The following is a 22,646-nucleotide window of genomic DNA, read 5'->3' as shown; positions in this document are numbered from 1 at the left end:
TTAAGAGTAGCTTCTGTTGCTTGGGTTTATCTCAACATCCTTGCCTCTAAACTGGAGAGGCATGGATTTGTCAGATGGACCACTCAGTGGATAAGGGATTGGCTGGATGGTCACACTCAAATAGTTGCTGTCAACAGCTCAATGTCCAAGTGGAGAGCAGTGAGGAGTTCCTCAGGGGTCGGTATTGGGACCAGCGCTGTTTAACATTTTTGTTGGTGACATGGACAGTGGGATTGAGCGCACCCTCAACAAGATTGCCAATGACACCAAGCTGTGTGGTGCAGTCGACACGCTGGAGGGAAGGGATGTGCCATCCAGAGGGACCTGGACAGGCTGGAGAGGTGGGCCTGTGCGAACCTCATGAAGTTCAACAAGGCCAAGTGCAAGGTCCTCCACATGGGACAGGGCAATCCCAAACACAAATACAGGCTGGGCAACGAGTGGATTGAGAGCAGCCCTACAGAGAAGGACTTGGGGGTATTAGTGGACGGAAAACTGACTATGACAAGCAACGTGCACTCGCAGCCCAGAAAGCCAACTGTATCCTGGGCTGCATCAAAAGAAACATGACCAGCAGGTCGAGAGAGATGATTCTGCCCCTCTACTCCACTCTTGTGAGACCCCACCTGCAGTACTGTGTTCAGCTCTGGGGCCCTCAACATAAGAAGGACATGGACCCGCTCGAGCGGGTCCAGAGGAGGCCACAAAAAAGATGAGGGGGCTGGAGCACCTCCTCTGTGAAGACAAGCTGAGAGAGTAGAGGTTGTTCAGCCTGGAGGAGGCTCTGGGGAGACCTTATAGCAGCCTTCCAGTACTTAAAGTGGACCTGCAAGAGAGCTGGAGAGGGACTTTTACAAGGGCATGTAGTGCTAGCATGAAGGTTAATGATTTTAAACTAAGAAGATTTAGATGAGATATAAGGAAGAAATTCTTTACTGTGAGGATGGTGAGACACTGGAAAAGGTTGCCAAAAGTTTGTAGATGCCCCCTCCCTAGAGGTGTTCAAGGCCAGGTTGGACGGGACTTTGAGCAACCTGGTCTAGTGGAAGGTGTCCCTGCCCACGGCAGGAGGGTTGGAACAAGATGATCTCTAAGGTCCCTTCCAACCCAAACCGTTCTAGGATTCTATGACAGTCCTCTGGAACAGGAAGAAACTTAAGGTCAGATATAAAGATGGTCTGCTGGAAACCAGGACAGATCTTTTGAATACTAATAAAAAGTTTCAAATGTATAAATATTTCAGTATTTTCTTTTAACTTTCTTAACTTTTATGTATAACAAATGCAGGACAAGTCAAGACAATCACACACTGCTGAGAAGCTCCTCAGGAAGCTCACACTCCATCACTAATGTTTCGATTTGCAGACTGCATTGTGCCTGTACCAAACACTAATGTCAATTAACTAAACATTCTGCAATAACAGAGGTAGACTCTTTCCAGTGCCTGAACTACCTTGCCATGACACTCCGTAAGGTACTGAGCAGATTTTTTTTCTCTGAAGTTAAAAGGTACAATATTTTATTCTGGACCATTCTCTCCATTGTCCTGTATTCCTTCAGAAAACCCATATCAAGCAAGCATCAATCACTGTTGATGCTGCTTGTACACAGTCACACAGAAAAGTAAGTAGCATTACATTAAACCTGACAATGGTATTTCATTACTTAACTCATTCAGGAAGAACAGTCTTCCCTGGGATGTTACAAAAAAGGGAAGAGAAATCAGGGCTAGATTCTTCTCCCACTCACCTCCAGTGAGAATGGGCTTCAGAACCACATGGCAATACCCTCACTTTTAGGAGACAGGAGTTTAAGCAGACATCTTCACTCCCTTTCCTTTCTCAAGACTGTACCTTACAACTGCCAGAAAGCAAAAAAGCAAGACCAATTGGATGGACCTACATGGATATTTCCATTGCTGCCCTGTAATTTTGAGAATCCTGATGGCAAAGTTGAGTAAGTGCAAGGGCAAGTCCTTTGCTAGGACCGTCAGAAGCCTGCCTATCAAACTCATTCAAGCACAATCACAAAAAACTTCAGGCAGGTCTGAATAACCTTTCTTAGTTCATAGGACTTTATCTACCATTAACCTACAGCAGGAGATGCTTACTACTTGCCTGTAAAATGTAAGCAAAAACATGTAAGAACACTTTCCAGACTGCTGTCTGTAACAGGTATTGCTTTGCACCACGAAGTGCCTGGAACAGATCTAAGGTAAACAGGAAAGCCCAGCAATGCCTTAAGCAAGAAAACCTTGTAGCAAAGAAACCAAAATACAGGTGACAGATCATGACAACTCTTAGTCACCTCACCTCACTGCAAGCTAAACCAACACCATTTGCCTACCTCTTACACTAATCACAAAAATAAGTTTTTACACATAGTCATATAAAACTTTCCTTTAGGCTAGAACAATGGACAATAACCCTCCATTTCAAGCAATTCTAGAAATTAGATTTTCCTTCCATATTTGGCTGTCAAAGGACTGAATTAAGAAAAACGGCAACAACTACTCAAGTGCTGGAACATATAGAGCAGCTATATAAAACAGGAAAAAAATACAGACCTCATGTATGCACAAGTAAAGGCTTTTTACTCCTACCTCATCACTTTCATCTACTTCAATACCACCATCTTTGTCATCATCCATTTGCTTATGGATCATGCGGAGAGCTTCTAGGCTGAATCGGTCCTCCTCAGTAAAGCACGGTGGGCTGAGTGAACTGCAGGGATCTAAAGGGGGGGGGGGGTGGGGGTGGGAAACAAAAACAGAAATATTAGCTACTGTCACTCTAGAATATAAAGCTCTCTAGCAAGAAAAAGCGCTTAAATTTCTGTTTGTATACGTGTACTTCACTGCACATAGCCACCAGGTCATAGACGTTAAACTTGGTTGTAAAATAGTAATTCTTACCAAAAAAAAAAAAAAAAAAGTGAAGGGAGGGTGTGGAAATCAACTCTTTTTTTTATCCAGGACAGAAGCCCAAAGAATAGGCTGGAATAGTTTGACTCTCAGGGGTTTTTTTTCCACCCCTGTAACTGCTATCTCCACCTCTTCTTCTGTCTATGATCCACCCTTAGTAATATATCCCTGCAATAGCAAATAAAGTCACTGCGTTTTCCAACCTCCTTTCTGAAAGCCTGGGCTAAACAGAGTGGTAGAGGAGGAGAAAAAGAATTGTCATGTCCTACAACCATAGCTTCATAAACAGATAACAAAGGGTTGGTAACCACATTCCAGATCAAATTCAAAATAGATAGTACTATTGAATGTAGAATGTTCAAGGAGGACTGCAAGAGAAGAAAGCACACTGCAAAGAAAATTCAACTGATAATAATACATGATGTGTCAGTTGTGCATGGTCTGATCAAAAACAGCAGAGTCACCATGGAAAGGGATTCCAGGTCAAGAATAGCAAGTTTTCATTTGCATTCATTACTGAAGGCTCACCATTTGTGAGCATCTGATGGCTCTGTTTCCACCATGTCAGACTGTTATATCTCTGTTCCTTCCCTTCCACAAGGCACATGCCAAATGCTCAAAAATTCTACAATGCATGGTGATCAACCATCATTAAAAACTGGTCTTTCAGACCTTGGCATTAATTAATAGCTAACTAGTTCATTAATTCTGATGTACCAAACAACATCAAAGAACAGAAGGTGGAGAAGGACACAGAAATCATTTTTTGAAAGTTCAGCTTTAATAAGATAGTGAATTCCCACTGTAATAGCCATCAAAAATGCACTGACTAGTCCCACGAACTGGTACCCTTCACTTTAATCATATCAATGCACATACAAATTGAGGCAGCATATGAGTAATTTTTGCTTCTTCTGGTCTATCCAAGGATTGTGCTTTCATGTTATGGCTCATTTAAATAAGTAATGAAAAGGAAGCACACATAGAAACGGATAGGATCAAGGGTTTGCACAGAAAAATTAATTTAGTTTAGTATTTCCATACCAACTGAGTTGGCATGATTCTGCTTTTCTGTCTATTATAAATTTAAAACTAATCAAGATTAATGTATGCTGGTAAGACTCAGCTTGCATAAGGCTACAAAGCAGAAGTACGAAAGTAGCAACCACAGCATAGCTGGAATCTCAGACGCTTATTAACTGGACTGATCCCTACAGCTAGACATGAGTCAATGCATTCTTACTTTACACAGCAATTTTATTATACTGAAGTTAACAGTTACCTGCTATCTCTGCCCATGTATCAATTAAAAACAAAACAAAACCAACCAAACAACAAAAAACCCAAACAAAACACACCCACAAAAACCCTAACTCCTCACTGACACTGTCGCAGAACAGAGAGATGCTGGTTTTGGAACTACTTCATATAAATCAGAAATATAAATCACTGAACATTAAACCAGGCCAACTACAAACAATTTTCAGCTTTGGAATGCAACTCATATTTTGTGAAACTGAGTAATTTTTCTACATTAAAAAAAAAATCTATTTTATTTGTCCATCTCTGTTTCATTAGAAAAGGTTTAATTTGTAGAGCCTTTAGATTTCTGCCTTGCAATGAAAAAATTACTATCATTGGGGGAGTTAAAGGACTTATCCCTGTAATACAGAGTGCTTGGCGCAGAAAGGCTTCCCTTGCAATAGTAATCAATCACCTCAAATTTCTGCTAATAATTAAATTCCAATAGCCATAAACAAAGAATATGACACTACTTAAATATTATCAGAAGAACCATCTTTGTACTGCAATAGTAGATCTATACTATGTTTTAAATTAGAAGAAAGCATAATTGTCAGAACAGATAAACAGGTTCCTCAAACACATCCAACTTATTTAATTTGTACTTATTTCTATTCTTACATAGAAGAAAACGTCAGATAGTGTTCACAGTTTGCAAGCACCCACTCAAATGTTTTCCCATTTTGTTCAGCTGAAAGCCCAGGTTTTCAAATCAAAAAGGTTTTCTCAGAGCACATTTTCTCAAAACTGAAGTTGATCAGTTTCTTAATCAGAGTACTTACTTATCTTATGCCTTTTTCGGTTATTTAAGCTTGAAGGCACTTTAAAGAGCTATGGCTCTTCTTGAGAGAAGTAAACAGGCTGCTTGTGCTTCAAATGTCCCATGCCTGGCTCCAGGAACACTTGATCTCTCTCAAGAGATGAGAGTTCCAATTGCTCCTTTTGGGACTGAGAAACATGGAGTAGGTCCACATCTCGACTGTAATAAAAATTAACCCATTCTAAACAGAATCCAGATTTACCTTCAAGCTTATATGGTAAAATTAAACATTCCCAATCTGACAGCACTTGTCATCCCTCTCTTCAGAGAACAATCTCAAAACAAAAACAAATTAGAAAGCCACAACCTAAAGAATAAGTGAAAAGCATTTCACACGCATACCTATGAAGCCCTACCAAATCCAAGAAAAAGCTGACCAATTTAATCATCCACAGCTCAAGATTCTAACATGCAGGATTTTGCCTCACTTGCATGGCAGAAACAATTCAAATTAGTATTAGATGAAGTATGGTTAGAAACTTCTCAAACACCCAGTTAATTAAGATAAAAGCCAACAAGAAAAGTCTCAAGATACAGCAAGCACCATAAATACAAGCCTGAGGCCCCACAACAAATTGTAAGAGTAGTTGATAATTTTTCACTTTGAATCCACTCCAATGGAAGTGTTCTGGGATTCCAAACCATCTATTGTACTTTAAGGACAAACCTATTTTCATGTTTGGAGCAGTTTCTCTGCCCTAGCCTGGTGTGTTTTCATAAATACACTTAGTCCAAAGTAATCATCCCAGGAGATGATACCAAGAAGTTCACTCAGGGAGTGAACTTGATAGCTTAGAATTTGACTCTTCCTTTAACAAACAGCACAGAAGTATTAGCAAGGCAAACAAAAGAGAGACAGTTTAGATGAGGTTGGACAAGAGGCATATGTCCATATGACCATATGTCACTCTAGGCAAGGGTTATTTCACAGTCCAGTTTTTAATGTTGCTCAGAAGTGAGGATGTTCCAGAACTTTTGGTCATGATAAGGAGGGAATTTGTTATTAAAAAACTAAATGTCAATGAGTAGCTTAGTAACTGCCTCTTAGCTCTGAGGCATGAGGAGAAACTAGTCTTCACCAGTCCAGGGAGCTGCACAAAGCCAAGAGTACAGACCAGATGTACAGCAGTTTGATAGTGAACGGAGTAGACAGACACCCAACCAGGAAACTTTGTATTTACAGATAATGGGAAAGTAACAATTAGCATGTTATTCTGTCCCCTTCCTTTTTTTCTTTTTTCTCTTCTCTCTTTTTCAACAAGGCTAAAATAAGGCGAGACTAAAAGAAAAACTTCCATTTGAAATTCTCCTAAACTGTAGAATCACAGCTTTTTCATCTCATTTCCTGAAGGCAACAGGAGTTAAACTTACAAAGTGACACTGTCAACACAAGCCAGTAAGGAAAATTAATTACACCCATATCTTCAAGCATTCATGTCAGCAAAGCCCTTGAAATTTATTTTAGGAATACACCATTAGAAATGGTTCCAAAGCAAAAGGGTATATGCACCTTGCAGTCTTTCATCTATTTACTTTTCCCTAAAACGTTGTGAACATTAACAGACTTCACAATGGAAAGGACTGAGAGAGCAACAAATAACTAATAATCCTGTGTTTCACTCACACATACCTCCTTTTGCATATGGACACTGGATCATAAAAGCTATGACCATGCCAAAGCCTGTGACACAGGGACCCTAGCCAGGTGTTTGCAGTTCCAATCTGGTCTCCAAAGCACCTGAGCCCTTAAGTCTTTTAAATGCCTCAAAGAGCCTTTTTAAGAATACAGGGACACACAAAACCTATATGATTTTCAGAGGTACCTGGAACCAGATACACACCTCCAAAATTAAAAGACTTTAAGTTTCCCCATTAGTTCACTTGGAGCAACTTAGCAGTTGGGAGTTATTTGGAGAGATTGGCTACTACACAGCATTTTTGTTCTGTGAGGATGTTCAGCATTCACTGAGAAGGAAGATCACTGAGAAGGAAGATCACTTTTTACGCTAACATATGGCAAGTCCTATGGAAGCCCACAGTGCTTCCGTGACTGCCTTTTCCTGATGAATTCAGGAGCGTACCATGTTCTGCTAGTTTTACGATTCCTCATTCCTAAGAAGCCATCTGGGATAAAGGGAAGCCTTACAGAAAAGGCAAGCACTATACACAAGCGTCAGCTTCCTAAGTACATACTCTCAGCTTCAAATAACTATGTTTCAGCAAGCCTTGATGACAGAAGTAGGATTTCTTTACATTTTCCAGAGCTAAAGCAGGTGGCCACAGTATCCCCAACCCCGCACCAAATGCATCTTCATCTAACTAGGATTTCTATTTCCTTACATTTCTTTTGTGCTTTAGTTTTACACTGTACTTTAATACATTACAGTTTCTTCATCAATTCAATATGATTCATTTCAAAGCAAAATAAGAAAGAGAACAACGATTTTTAAAGACATGAGTACAAATCTGAGTGTCAGGTACAATAGAGATTATTGAAATTACTGAAAAGCAAGTGTTTTCAAAAATTTCACCAGATGTTCGAAACAGCTATTCACAGTAAAGGCAACAAACATGTTGCTTTTGTATTAAATCCTTATATAAGGTGTCATTAAAATCTTCAAATGCTTGAAAAGACAGCCTCAGAGTGAGCTTCATTTAATCTTTCAATTAAAAGCTCCCAAAGCAAATCACTCCTACTCTTAATTATTAAACTCCTCCATATGGCAAGTAGGCTGAGCAGGATATAACAGTTAACTTGACAATGTCATTTGTGACATTTATTTAAATGAACAGAGTGAAAAATAAAGCTCATCATTGCAGCACATCTTTCCACTAAAAACATTTTCAAAAACAGACAAAATTTTGACAAAAAGGGCAGAATATACTTATCTTCTAATCACAACACTGACGTTACCTACATGAGCTTCCTGAAGAGGAAAATGCAATAATACTAATGACAGCAGGGAAAGGGGAAGAGGTGCAACAGGAAAGGAGCTTCAGGACTTTGTTGTCTCCAAAGAATTTTTAAACTGTGAAGTCTCACATTTAGGCTTTTCCACTACTCCATACTAGAAATTCAGGTAATTTCTGAAATTGTGTTTATAAACTCGTGCAATAACAGGAGATGAAACTCATAGATGAAGCTCCTGACTTGTAAGTGTGGTATCTGAAAAACTTGTTTCTGAATACATGTGTTAGTGACTGGTAACACTTCATTTAACACAAAAAACCAACTATTTGTGGCTCTGTTCCATGAAAGCTGACATAATTCTTCAAAAATCCACTCAACATCCTTCAGTAAAAAAAGATTACATTTCAAGCAACCTTAAAATAAATCATTACCACTTCAATATGTATACAAGTGATCTTTGCATGAGAGATCCAAATCTGGTTTTGTCACTATTGAGAAGTGTCCATTTATTCTGTCATTTCAGTATCTTTTAATATATGCAAATCAATTTATTTTTTCCCCCTCAGGAACTTGAAACTTGATGAGGCAAGCAAGGCTTTAATTTTTCCTTAAATCACCATTAGCTCATCCTTGCTTTTTCCACACCCACAAAAAAGCTGTCTAATTCTGCACTTAAATTCCACTTTTTATATACTTTTTATAAAAAAAAAGTGAAATCACAGTTTGTTATTTAAAGCAGAAATTCAGTCAAATAATGCCATTACCAAAATCAAGTCTCAAGACAGGTTTCAATTAAAGCTTTCCTAGATAAGAAGCTCCAAAACAAAGTGCAGAACAAGCAGCACTGTTAACTTTCTGATCACCTGTTAAGACATTCAAATCATCATACACTAACTTAGAAAACTATTTAAGAACTTCCTAGCAATAAAAACATTTACTCAAAGGAAAGATATGAAAGGAATTCTCTAGAGGATTAAATCTGATGTCAAATCTAATTTTGCTTTAACCACATTAAAAGCAACTATCCCAAATCAGCAATGCTTGTTTCAAAAGGAAGTTGCAAAAAGGGAGTTGAATACATTAATCATGTCAAGGATTATTCTGACAAGACAAAACATCAGTATAAACACTTCATTTAGACTGTTAGGGAATTAATTATTAAATTACAACACTGCTCTGACTAAACAAAAATTAAGAAGATGAATTCATGGCTTTTCCATCTCCTTCCCACACCCTCCTGAGCAACAACACAATTTAAAGGAAAGAGGAAGTTGTACAATTATTATATACAATGGTCAAAATAGACTGATTTCAAAGAGAAATCCTGCCAATCCTAACAAAGCAGTATAAGGGGAAACTGGGAGATGCATCTTACGCAAGCCATAGAAAATCCTCCATTTTTTCCTCCTTCCAACCTTACTTGTACTTTAACAATACTTACTATACAAACCTACAGACACATATGCATGTTCAGTTAAAAAAAAAAAACAACAGATGTCTGATACCTATTCTCAGCAATAGGACTCACTTATATTTATCATGTCTCACTTACATTTATTAGTACAACAAGACCAAGAAGGGAAATATTTAATGAAATTTTCATCTGTGTATCTTGATTTGGTAGTGAAGACTATTTAACACACCTTTAAAAATGTATGGTGCATTCTTTGCACATTATAGTATCATTAACATTTAAAATTAGAATAGCTTCAAGAAAAAACAAATTTACATAGGTTCAAATATGACCTAAATTCATAACTTCACCTAGAATAAAAACACACCCTTAACTCAGGCAAAATTTACAAGACAGTTGGTATTTTTGCCTTATATCCCATACATGTTTAGAAGTTACAGCTATCAAAGAAACAGGACTGTGAATTTACTATTTGAGTTTGTCAACAGAATATTAATTAAGCTGATGAAATAAAATACAGATGTGTATTCATATGTATTCAGTTATTATTAATGCATAACACACATCCAAGTACATATAACACACATCTAAGCTTTTTATATATTTTAAGTCTGACTAGTTCTTTACTGCTGTTCTAACAGGAAGCCGGAAAAGATGAGGTACATCCCTGATCATGTACTTCAATCTGCCCAAGAATTTGTCAGCTTTTAAGGAAGAGCAGTAGCATAGCATTTAAGCCAGGAATTTCTTCAGGAAACCAGAAAAGTGGTTCAAATGTCTGACAATATGTCTGTGATTTCTGAAGAAACTTCCCAGTAACTGTTTGCTAAATAAAACCTCATCTTCTTGCTTAGAATTCCATCCTTGTTAATAGCTCTGCTGTGCATTAATCCAGAAGCCTGATCTTTAGCCTCCTGGTGAAAGTGTATAGTCAATATTCAGTGTACCAATTTCTATTCAGACATGGCTCAAGTGCTAAGCAAAGAATGAGCCACTAAATGTCCTTCTGGAACACAGTGATCTGCAGAATACAACAACCATGACAACATGGATGATAATTTAAAAGTTTACAAACTTCTTTCATGCTGAAAAGATAGTTCATAACTTCTTAAAGTGAAAAAGAGGAGGCGGGGGAAAAGCATTTGAAAAGGATTTTACCACCTCACATAATTTTTAAAAAGTTTAGTAAAAGCCATAAAAAGTTTTACAGATGTGGTTTTAAGATTAAAATAAGCATCTTTTAAGACCTAAATCCTTATACTTTCAGACTGAAATTATGCTAATAATGCTAATGAAATAAATGCTAAAATTATAAATTAGAGGCATCTATTAAAGTCATATATATAATTTTATATGAAAATAATAAATATATCTTTAAACTTATAGTTTCAATGACACCAGTTTTTCCTCCAATATATTTGTTTTCACATGTGATTCACCATCATATCCTATATCCATGAATCAGGCATGTAAGCATGACATTGCTGACATTACTGAATTACTTCAGTCTTCTACACCATCTGATCTAGTACATATATTATTAACTGTTCTAACCAAGGAATCAAATTTAATCCTCTGTGAGCACCATCTGTAGCATCATCAGTTCCCTCAGAGTTCCTGTAACAACATGTTGTCAGGATGTATTTATACTTTAAGAGAACATATCAGAATTATACAACTGAAAGCTTAGCATCAGGGCACTTTTTTTTTTTTAATACACAATCTGTTAAGATTCTAGCATTTGAGTATTAAATTTGTCAGCCTATGTAGTGTTTATACTTTCAGAAACACAAAGGCACTGAGTGCATGGATTAATTTTTTTAGTCAGTAACACCATAATGAAACACTTCCTTTTAGCACTATTCAATATATCAGTAATTTTAAGGATGTATAAATATCAGTTTCTTTAAATAGTCCTATTAGCTTATGCAAAGATTTAGTAGTGCAGACTGCTGACTAGCTAAGGACTATCCTACTTCCAGAAGCTTACAGGAACTGCTCTGCAGTTAGCACTCACATCCAACTCCAGATTGCATAACTGGAAGTTTTGCTCCTCCTACTATGCTGCTAAATATTTTTCTCATTATGATTTTCACCAAGTGATAAACCAGGCTGACGAATCTGCTGATGGTGTCTCAGTTCACCTGGGTTTATTTGATGCAAATAAGATGCAAGAGGCCCCTTTTTTAAAAAAAAAAAAAAAAAAAAAAGTTTTCAGAATTTAAAAAAGTATCATGGTGACACATCTTTGGAAATAACATCATTATTACGCTATTGCTCAAACTTAACACAGATAGTGATATTTACAGTTATAAGAATGTTGGAATAAACTATAGTTGCACGTATCTTAGATACACCTTGGTTGATACTATTTTGGTAAATGTATTTCTGGGCCCATAAAAACAGTAGCAAATGGTGTCGTTTTCCAGTAAGTATTCCTTGGTTGATAAAGCAGCCAATAAAATAGAAGCCAGTTTTTACACAACAAACACACACTCAACACTTAAACTCTGTGCATAAAGTCATGCACTGGAATCACGCAGAGTAAAAGAGATAAAACTCAGTTCAATTCAACAAGAACTCCAAAACTTAGAATAAGTCATATAAAGTTAGAGCAAATTGGCTCAGGTTGATTCTGGTTTTGGTTTTTTTTAAAAAAAAAAAAAAAAAAGAAAAGTCCTATTACAGACACATGCTCTTCCCATCAAAAAGTGAGGTAGAATTTGCATACAAGTTTAAGAGTAACAGTATTTCACCTCTGGAGAAATCTCAAGAAGTCACATACAAAAGAAAACAGCAAGGTTCCCGAATACTCTACATTTGTGTGAACAACACACATTGCCAAATACTACTCGTACAGCTTCAAATACTGTCAGTTGCTCCCCAACAGCCTGTGCATATTCAGGATGCAAGGAAGAGCCAAGGCAATAATTTCACATATGCTCTAAAGCAGAGTAAGCCAAAGACTAATGCTAACAGGATTCCTAATTGTTCATATCCCCGCCGTTCGTTCCTCTCCCTGTACTATTCACTTCCTTGTACCAGCACAAACACATTTGTGCAGTCATGCTGCAGGAAGGATCAGGAAACCGATTCTGCCTGAATTGGTTCTCTATACGCCTGCACAAACACTTGCGACAGTAAAGGCACAGGGGGAGGAGGAGGAAACCCACACAAAACCAGGCAGAACTGCACTTTACAACCAGTACTGCTGCTAAACCCTGGTCCTGACGTGCCCTATGTTACAGCTGAATCTAGCCAGCAACGCAGTAGGTGACCAATAAACTGCAAAATGGAATTAATGCAGTAGAACACCATCTACACTACTTAAGCAGAAAAGTCCAGCTCCATTTTTTAGATCTTTTTTTTCCTCTACCAGGAGGCATAGGACAAGACTACGTTCTAGAAGACTTGTTGCAATTAACAAATATCAAGTGAAAAAATGACATACATATTTACCTGCAACAAGCTGATGTCACAGCTGGACTTTAAACACAACATCGAACTCTCTACTTGAGGCAATCTATTTTTTCAAGTAGATTTTGTGGCCTATAAAACCTAAAACAGATTTTTGTAATGCTATAGCAGGAGTTGAGTAATAGCAAACACATATAAAACTCCGTAAGATTTAACAAAACAGTTTCTAACACCATTGCTGACAAGCTTAGAATTTGTCCTTTCTCCAAGACTCTCTCTACAAACCTGGAGGAGTCACAAGCTCCAGATGTAGCCCACTTTGGCTGCAGTCAGAACACATCATAAATGGTAGGTCTTCAGAGACACCTCATCTCTGCAAAGTTACCAGTAAGCTCAAGGTGTGTGCTAAGCATGTGCCTGTCCCAAATATTGCTATAATTCATGTAGCTCCCTCTTTCAAGGTCCTATTTTTTGACCCGTTTCCAAAACCTAGGAGCTGGAACATCCATTAAGAATTCAGTACGCAGGACTGTAAAAAAAGCAACATAACAGGATCTGTCCCAAAGCTGACAAACTATGACACTTGGCTACATAAAGCCAAGTGAGTTTGTGTTTATTTTTAAAATTTTTCATTATTGGCAGCACAAGACGACAGTTTTCTGAAGAGAAGAAACAGCCAACATGATACTTCTGGAAAGTTCAAAGAACAAGAAGGTATAAAGATCTTCTAAAATTTAACAGTGTGACAATTGAGGTTACAACCAACTGCAAAAGAATATTCGTCTATCTTTAAAGGTAACCAATGACATTAAGAGATATATAATCTACTCTTAAATCCTCACTTAAGTCCCAGTTATGTTCCTGACATATGCTGGGAAAAAAAAATCAAGACGAAATGAAGGGCAGTAAGCTTTTTCCGGACGGTGATTCCTTTTGCTTAAGAGAGTCATTACAGGTACTTCATGACACATACACATATAGTTTATTTAAACATAAATTTTCAGTGTATATTTTTGAGACTTACATAAGACTTTAAACACTAATATTGATCTGTATCTATCAGATTTGAAAAGCTTAATCATGAAAAATAATATCCTAGATATTTTTTTAAACTCTGCTGGACACATACTGCAAATGGAACTGGGTATGTCATGCACAGAATTACCAATGCTTCTGCTATTTGCTCCCTGCAACAAACAGAAGGAGGAAAACAGGCACAGAGCCAAATTCCAACAGCCATAAACGTTTCCGCTACATTACCTTTCTTTAATATATCATATATCAACACGTACAGGCAGCCTATAAGTTTCAATATCAAAAAGGAAGTAACTTCCAAAAGTTAAATGTGCTACCTACTCGTCATTAAGCAAAAGTAAACCAGGACCATGAAAGATTAATTCTACTTCAATACATTCAATTAGATCCTGTTTTCAAAAACCCCAGGAAGTTAATTTCACATGAGACCTTCTGTGTCCCACAGAAACAGAAATATGTTACAAATAGAACATATAGGAAAAAACACTTTTACTGAATTAGGATTATTCTCAAATATGTTGGGGTTTCTGTCTTGTTTTGTTAGGCATCCTGTTGCTGGTTTATGGCCTCCACAGACAATGAAACACACCTGAAGTTCCTCATTCACATCTCAAAGAGAAGCATGTTTTATAATACTATTCTATGTTGTAATTTCAGTTTGGTTTAATCAAATACAAGGAACATACATTCCACAGGCTTTATCACCAAGGTCTATTCTCATGCCCTAAATGAAATACCTGACAAAATTGATATCCAAAAACCAACTACTCCATGTCAGCCAAGTGAGAAAACAATTCTGCAAGACAGCTGACTGCTTACAATATGGTGAGCATACTTAAATTTTCAATTTGTGATACTACCACTTTGAAGTAACATATTAAAACAATGATTTTCAAAGTTGAGTTCAGTTTGCTTCTTATAATAACCCTATCTTTGTCACATATACGAATACTGCCATTCTTTGATCCATCTCAAGCGTGTGCCTAGGTCTTTGGTTCATGTTTCCTGAGAGAATTTCTGAATAGCAGACAGCTATGTTGCACAATTATTTTCTCACTTCTTTACTTTAATGGCAACATTACAAACAGCCTGCACCAGACAGACTGTGCTACTGACCCCACTACCCTACTGGCTTAGCAATTATCAATTAGGTTCTCAATTTTTCCTTCCTTTCTTCTCTTTAAAATATAATTTTGATCTCTAAAATCTTAAGATTTAAAGGAGGAAGTGACAAGGCATTAAAGTAAAAGGTCTTCCATCTAGGCACATCAGAAATTCAAGTTGAAACTTCCTTTTAAACAAGTCTACAAATTTACTTCTCTGTGAGCTACTAATTCCCCATTTCATGCAAGATAACAATTACTCTCAAGAAACAGTCTGAAGCTGCGAAATATTTTGAGTGATAAACTCTCCATCTTTTTCTCACTGGCATAGTAAGAAATTATTCTATTTTCTGGTCACATATCTTCTTAAACTCATTTGAATTAAAGAATCTTTCCACATGTGATTTCACCTGCTTTCTCTCCAAAGCCTACTGGTTATTATTCATATGTGATGATCTAACACACAAATAACCTCCAGGCAGAAAAAGTCTTTCAAAAATGCACATTTGGAAGTAGTCAGAATTAAATATCTTCTATACAGAAACATATTATAGTTTTGCAACAAGCCAACTGGCAATCTATAGTATTCAAGTAATTTTATTTTTTTTATTAAGTAAAATGTTGCATTGTTTGACCATATGTATACTCATACACACATACTTGCAGCATGCAACCTTTTTTTGTTTTGGAGGTTCATTTTTAATCAATTAATACTACATATTGTTATGACTTTTGCCTTCCAAATCTTGTGCTCAATTAATTTGTTCAAGTTTATTAAGGTTAAAAGAAAACAAAGTTTCAATCCTGCATAATTTCAAGGAGATTAGTGATTTTCAGAAAGCTGAGCTTGTTTGGTCTTGTAAAAGAGGAGGCTAAGGTGATCCAATAGTAGCCTGCAGCTAACTACTTGACAGCAGATGGCAAACCCTCCTCAGTAGGGGTAGACTGTATAACATGGGGCAACAGTCCAATTATGCACTAGAAGGATCAGGTTAGACATCAGGAACCCCTTTTTTGCAAGGAGGGCATTGCAGCACTATGGCAAGTTACTCAGAGGATGTGGAGTCTCCATCCTCAGAGGTTCTCAAAAGTTAGACAGAAAGTACTATAGATGACCTGTTCTTGTGATGGTGACCTTCTTTCTCAGAGCACAAGTTTGACCTCTCGAGCAGCATCTCTATCATCTTTTTTGAAAGGCAAATTCTAGGTTAACAACTGCCCCCAGAACTGAGGGCTCCAATTCACAAATACAAATAAAAATGTAGTACCAGTAGTCATTCTTACCCATGAAATGTTAATTGTATGCTCACCATATGGTCCCAGGATGTTCCTAGGAGGCATGTTGTGGTGAAGAAGTTGCTGACCCACCACAGTTACAACCCAAAGTATTAAGTAAATATCTAGTGATAACCAACAGAAGAAAGAACAAGGCAAGCCTGAAGAAACCCTTGGAAACCCCTGATCAAATCCCAAATGGGATCTTACAGCATTGGCATTTGTGCACAGGTTTTACTGTCTTTCAATGTGCATATGTATTCCTCATGTCCATAGTAAAGAATGGTTGTATTCATGCATATAAATGCCTTTGCAAAATATGGATGTTTTTACCATCACATCAATTCAAAGCACTACATGTATATAATGAAGAGACCGGAGTTTCAGCAGAACTTAAGGCATTCCAAAAGACAATAAAGAGAACAGGGTGTCAAGAACTGGTATGCCTGTAGAAGCCCAGAGCTTTCAAACAGGATGATAAACATTCAGAAGAAAGAATTCATCACAATTAAAACAGGCATGTTCGTTCAAGAATGTTTTTTTAAAGCTACACTATATGTTGTATAACATTGCTTTGCATCTTGTAGTTCCATAAGAAATACTTTTATATTAGGAGACATTTTGTATGCACAAACTTACGGAGGCAAAGCAGCTAAAATTCTACTGTACATGGCCATGTCTAGCCCCAAATAAAAGAGAACCTGTACTTTTAAGTGAGACATCTATTGCAGAAGTCTACACCTTTGTGCCATGGCTAAAGCAAAGAAACTTTCTGACACTTAGTTTTCTAAAGCTCCGGTAAGATTGTGTTGTTTTGGTAAGAAGCCTCACCTTTCCTTTCAGCAATATAAAAATTGAGACATTTAATATTCTTTAGGGACAAATATCTAAAAAAGGTTTAATGGCTTTATTGACATTTACACAAGTTTAAAGCTAACAATTTTGAGAATGGTTAACAATTTTCATATGCAGAAGGAGAAGGGAAGAAGAGAAAAGACAGGTTGTTTCAAAATCCTTTCACTGTTTTTATAAGCAGAAAGAGTAATTTATGAAAAAGTGTTACATAAGTTACTGCACTACAACTGCAATCTCGATCAAAAATAAGATTCAAGATGCTGTTAGCTAAGTTGCAGTCAACAGCAGGGGGAAGGGAAAAAGAAGGGTGTGGAAATGATAGAAAAGGAGATAAGACACTAAACCATCAATTTTATTGATCTGCTTAGATCAGTGTTAACAAAAGCATCTTACAAAAACCACTCAGTATATTCACCAAAAAATAAGAATGTGTAACCTGAGACCTTACCCATATTTTGATTGGAAAGCTGTATAAATGATTGCATATATGAAATGCACTAAAACTGAGAAGCAAGCAAAATTAGATAAGCTGAAGTGAAATTAAGGAGATCTGCAGAATTAATGCAACCAACACCATGAAAAGGTAACCAAATCTATTCCAACAGAGTTCAGTTCATAAACTGAAGGAAGTTCTACCTCAGCAGGAAGAAGTCTGAGAACAGAGCTCATTTGTGTGTAACTACCTGCGGCAGCACCTTACAGAAGGTGCAAATCCTGAAGCAAATTCAGGTTTTAAACAGAACACTAAGAAGAATTCATTCCAACCTTTTCCTGAACAGCATCAGCTGTTCCATGTAACTGCACACTGAACTTGAGCATTATTTACTGAAAGGTGGGCTTTAATGCAATTAACTAAAACCTTTTCTCTAATACTTGCCAGGAATAGCTTACGTAGGAAGCAGGGTAAAGCTATCAACATTTTTAAGTAACAGTACTTAATCAGTCTCAAGCAGCAAACTGACATGTAAAAGTCAATGTATCAAACATTACTTAAGTTTACTAAATTTACTGGTGTGAACAACTGGAACTTTCACTGCACCTTTTTTTTAAATCTACAAATTTTGAGAATATAGAAGTTAATAGGTAATATAAACTACTGGCAGTAAAATTTAATCTCTGCACTGTATAAAAGATTCTTTGTTCTGTTGTTTTATTTTTTTTAAAGGGTAATTATTTCAACCCAAGTTTTAATAAACAAACTTAAAACACTGCAGGTCTTTAAATTCCCTTGTTTCATATGAAATCACATGGGCTATTGATTTACTGATCCCTTACAAAGGATTATCTGTTGCAGTAAAACCTGATTAATAGAATTCTTTTAGTTTGGCAATTAAATTAAATATTACACCACTATTTTAAAGCCATAGACGAGACTGTAAGACTACTACTGAGGCAAAAATTAAGTATTATTCCAAGCAGAGAATACCAAAAACTTACAGAAATTGTCAAGCAAGCAAAAAAAACCAACACAACTTTGATAAGAGGAAGTTGAGAACCAAATACAATCTTTCAAATGACAACAGAATTCTGCAAATACCTGCACAGACAGTAAGAAAAACCCAAACTATGTAACTGAAAACGCAACCCTACATTGCTACCAAAGCACTGCCTTGAAAAGAATCATTCCTTTCACCATCATTTAAGCATGCCTTTCCATGAGAGGTCAAACGAACAGAAGAAATTCCACAAATGCAGACCAGTAAAATGACAATTAAATACCCAGCTCCAGAACATGCTTGTTTTTTTGCTTTTACTCTAAAAGTAAATTACTCTGCCCACTGTCTGTAATATGTAACATCATATATACATCTTTTTTTTAAAAAAACTCCTTAAGTGAACACAAACACACCCTTTTCTTACCTGAAAGGGCTTTCTACCTGCAGGCTGATTTGAAATGACTCCAAAAAAGAGACAGCAAGAGGGTGAGTGCTGTCATAAAAGGAGATAATCTTTTATATGCTTAAACACCCACTTGCACTTTTCAAATTAGATCAGCATTTGTCGTAATTGTATACTTTATGTATACAAAAACCAGTACACACTCATGAGGACAAATAAGTATGTACATAATTGCTAAATAAAAGATATCCGAAGTACCAAAAAGCAAGCAACTAGATTAAATTAAAATGAAGACAAGCAGGATTTTAGTTACAGTTTTTCACGGACACAACTTGACACAAACAACCTCTGAACACTTAAATTTTTTCACAATATTTTTGTTTTTAATCCTATAGGTATTGCTGTATAATAAACTACATTAATATATGACAAGGTCATACACCAATAACTGACCTACTTAGGAAAAACACCTGCAGTAGCCTAGTCAGACCCACAAGGGAGGAAGAATTTGAGAATGGTTTTCAACCTTGTTTACATAAAGCCTGATTGCAATTTAAAAACAAGAAACCTGGGTGACAGTTCCATGTTACCTTTTTCTTCAAAATAATGCCAGAGTCCAGAATTTATTCAGTCACTCCTAGCATCTTGATCCAAACCTTACAGTGCCACCCCAGCTCTGCCTGTACAGTAGCTTTCTGTAGTCTAGAGAATTAGCCACCCACATGAAGACATGGTTGAACCACACCTCAAAGAGGTTTCAAACAGAAACAAGGAAATCAGGCCAAACATTCAGCCATGTCTGTTGCATTGTGTCCTCCAGTCACCTCTGAGACCGCAAACTGACTCCAAAACCTATCTCTTCTCATTAGCACCTTCCCTTCTCTGATCAAAGCTCCACTGCCCAGCCACCCCAAGGTCCCTTGCATGAGCATGAGACAGAAGAACAAACTGCAGCACAAGCCCAGGGCAAGCTGAAGCTGCAGCCTCTGTGGTATGTCATTAACTAATCAGGAAGACAATAGAAAGCTGATTTCATAAGTCAGATGAGATTTTCTGTATGGGTGCAAACATTCACATCAGCTTGCACACACCTCAGGCAGGACTTGCAAAGTGAACATAATCACTTTCAGCCAGCCTGTGGTTTTGCATGCTCAAGTCACAGCCAGAAAAACAGCATGATTTGAACAAGCTACAGAAATATTTAGTACTCCAAATACCCAGCTTGTCATCTAGCACAAAAACAAGTTTACAAGACACTACATATATTGCCAGATAGCTATGGCTACTGACAAATATTATAATGTAAATCAAGGTGACAGGAGAAGCACACAATGCTTATTCCTACTAAACACAAGCTTAATATTTTAAAATGAGTAGAAAACCAACTATAAATTTCCTGCTTTCAATGCTGTCAGTTCCTACAATAAATCAGGTTGCTCCTTTTCTCATTTGTGTCACTGCTGCCTCCACCTCATCACACACACATAGCTATTCCCTACTTTGTTCATATTGATCTTCTTACATTTCCAGGTTTTCTCTCAATGTCTTCCATGTTTCATTTCCAGTCACAAGGTTTTCATTCCAGTTTCTCATCAATCTCCCTATCTGTGAAAGGGATCAACCTCCCTATCTGTGAAAGGGGTGTTAGCAAACTAGTCAGATAGTTTTGACATTCTGATATCAAATGCATCATCTTCCTGCATCTTCCTAACCTTTTTTTGAAACCATAAATACCATTTACATCATATGTAGCAACCTATCAATTCTCTTACTTGATTACAAGACCGCTACTTCCCTCTTTCTCAAAATTCAGTTCTTCACTTCCTAAAACTACTTTTAGGGCATTTTTTGTAAAAGCAATGTCAACAATTTATTTCTCTTTATCTTTCCCACCCCTGGCAATGTTACAGTGGTTCATTCTGGTTAGTTTCTTTCTCATTTTATCAGCAGTAGAATGACAGATATGCATAACTAGACACTGTTGATCAGTTCAGGTTTTTTCCACTGAACCAGCCAAAGCAATTTTTGAACCCATACACACTTCTCCAAACAGTGTTAAGAACTGATTGTTTCGTTTGGATTTGGTTTTAATTTCTGTAAACTATTTCTTCAAATAGGACATTGCTGAGAGAACAACGGAAGAAATATCATCACAGGGACAAAGACAAGCTTATCGATATACAAAGACGATTGCCACCCATTGTAAAGGAAGATCATCTTAAATCAATATAAGCATGCCCATTCCATTGACACTGGAACATCCTTATGTGATCAGAGACACTAACGAACACAAGGGCAGAAATGTCAGAGTGGTACTTAAAGCTGTCTTGCTGTGGTGGTTTATCTGTTTAAGTGCTGTACATGAACTAAGTAGCCCTGCCTTTCAAGCTCTTTTGAGTGTGGGCAGTTAGGACTGCCTGGTGCTGTGCAGATTCCTAGATAAAGTTTACACTAGCTCAGAGATCTCAACAAAGTATTCCCTTGACCCATAAAACTTGGTCCATCATGCACTTATTCTTCACTCCGAAACAATGGTTGTGTTCTTTCATTCCAAATTAGTATTTCTGGTGAAATATGCTAGGAACATTCTTGTTAAAGACAAACAAATACACCAAAGTCTCACCACTTGTTTATCCCACCTAGAACTTTCCTCCATTAAATGAAATTACAGTATGACCAAAAAAAACCCAACCCGTAAGCATTTTAGTTTCCCTATTTGTTCTTGTTTTCCCCAAAAGCAACAATATAAGTTCATTTTTGCATGATGAAAACATGTGCTTTTATGTGGTTGGTTTTACTTTGTTTTTTCAAAGATACTTTCCTTTCTGTTTGGAACAGAAGAGACACAAGAAACACATTGAAATTAAAGGAGATAATATTCCCATAATTACATATTGAAGTGGAGATACTGTAACTCACTAGAATCTAAGCAACATTATCAAAGAAGATTTGTGCATAAACATGCACAATATGTAAATTTACATAATATGTAAATAAAATGTTGCTTCTTAATAGGAGTTACTCCAAAAAAGATGGTAGTGTTCATCATTTGGTAGTTAAAAAATTTTATTAGCAGAAAAGAAGAAAATTTTTCCTTGTTCATTTCAGTTTGGATCCACAGGAATGCCTGGTTACACAGAGCCAATAGGTTCTTGACGGAATGTCCTCCATTTGTTTGCTGTTTAACATAAAACATTTACCAAATAAGGAAAAACTGCACTTCCCCTTAATGACTTCCTTTTACTCAGCCGACAAGAGCGCCTTGAGTTTTCTCTTACCTTATCAATACAATAAATATTGCATAAATATGTTCTAAGAGAAAAACAGCTACATTCAGTTCTGGCTGTAAAATGTTGACTTCATTTCTTGAAGCTAATCTAGTGTTTTACCTGAAGACAAATTCAACAGCCAATAAGTAGTACAAAATCCTTTTCATAAGCTGTTGTACTCAATAGAAGAGACAGTACAACATGTAAAACCAAACAAGAGACAACTTTTCAGAGATAAGATACAAATGCAGCAGAGAAATACTGAATACAATGTATGGAGCAAATCTTTTATACGCAGAGGCTTTCTCAGTAAATACCCAAAACACAACTTGAGACTTCCCTTTTTCCCCCCTCTGTGCTGAATAGCTACAAGTTCAATTGCAGAAATGATACCGAGCATAACAATCATCTTCTTTCTTACTGAATTTTACTGTTGACAAAGTAAAGCGTGTTAACAGCAAATGCCATCTATGATAATTTGAC

General features: G+C 36.8%; 1 protein-coding gene across 2 annotated transcripts in view; it reads right to left on the bottom strand.

The window, feature by feature from the left end:
• STIM2 (stromal interaction molecule 2) overlaps nt 1-22,646 on the bottom strand; it is an 81,911-nt gene that overhangs the window by 35,934 nt on the left and 23,331 nt on the right. For both annotated transcript variants that reach the window (XM_074822303.1, XM_074822302.1), the window contains exon 2: nt 2,603-2,733. In XM_074822303.1, coding sequence (XP_074678404.1) covers nt 2,603-2,733 — 131 coding nt within the window. The remainder of the gene's footprint in view (nt 1-2,602; nt 2,734-22,646) is intronic.

The sequence above is a fragment of the Strix aluco genome, chromosome 4 (assembly GCF_031877795.1).
Source record: "Strix aluco isolate bStrAlu1 chromosome 4, bStrAlu1.hap1, whole genome shotgun sequence".
Classification (NCBI taxonomy): domain Eukaryota; kingdom Metazoa; phylum Chordata; class Aves; order Strigiformes; family Strigidae; genus Strix; species Strix aluco.
This window is presented reverse-complemented; position numbering and strand designations above follow the sequence as displayed.